This window comes from Eimeria mitis, genomic scaffold (assembly GCF_000499745.2).
Source record: "Eimeria mitis Houghton genomic scaffold, Emh_scaff155, whole genome shotgun sequence".
Lineage (NCBI taxonomy): Eukaryota > Apicomplexa > Conoidasida > Eucoccidiorida > Eimeriidae > Eimeria > Eimeria mitis.
The window spans coordinates 1,726-2,266 of record NW_013569740.1 but is presented as its reverse complement, the minus strand read 5'-3'; the positions used below and the strand labels follow the sequence as shown (position 1 = coordinate 2,266).

General features: G+C 58.8%; 2 protein-coding genes across 2 annotated transcripts in view; one reads left to right on the top strand and one right to left on the bottom strand.

Annotated features, from left to right (window-relative positions):
* Positions 1–158, bottom strand: part of EMH_0000900 (uncharacterized protein) — a gene marked incomplete at both ends in the record, with an annotated part of 3,448 nt that extends 3,290 nt beyond the window's left edge. The window contains one exon of the mRNA XM_013495383.1: positions 154–158. Within this exon, the coding sequence (XP_013350837.1) occupies positions 154–158 (5 nt within the window). The remainder of the gene's footprint in view (positions 1–153) is intronic.
* Positions 159–280: 122 nt separating this feature from the next.
* On the top strand, positions 281–505 carry EMH_0000810 (uncharacterized protein; the record flags this gene model as incomplete). Its single annotated transcript, XM_013495382.1, has 1 exon — positions 281–505. The coding sequence occupies one exon, from the start codon at positions 281–283 to the stop codon at positions 503–505; it is 225 nt and encodes a 74-aa protein (XP_013350836.1).
* Between the last annotated feature and the right edge of the window lie 36 nt (positions 506–541).

Genomic DNA, 541 nt, shown 5'->3' with positions numbered 1-541 from the left:
CAGCAGCAGCAGCAGCAACAGCAGCAGCAGCAGCAGCAACAGCAGCAGCAGCAGCAGCAGCAGCAGCAAGACAAACCTAAGCGCCCAGGTGTATGTACAGCTGCGGTTTGTTGCAGTAAAGAAAATATAACGGCCCCCGCGGCTCCTCCCCACATCATAGTGCAGCGCTGCTGCTGCTGCAGCAGGACGCCAGTCAGCCCCAGCAGCAGCAGCAGCAGCAGCAGCAGCAGCAGCAGCAGCAGCAGCAGCAGCAGCAGCAGCAGCAGCAGCAGAAGCAGCAATGGTGGCAGGAGCAGCAGCAACAGTAGCAGCAGCAGCAGTAATAGCAGCAGCAGCAGCACGCGCACTAATTTACAGCAAAAGCAAAACAGAAGCAACAGCAGGAGCGTTACCAGCAGCAGCAGCAGCAGCAGCAGAAAAAGCAGCAGCAGCAGCAGCAGCAGAAACAGCAGCAGCAGCAGCAGCAGCAGAAACAGCAGCAGCAGCAGCAGCAGCACTAACATGAGGCAGCAGCAGCTCCTTCGCCTGCAGCAAGAAGGGC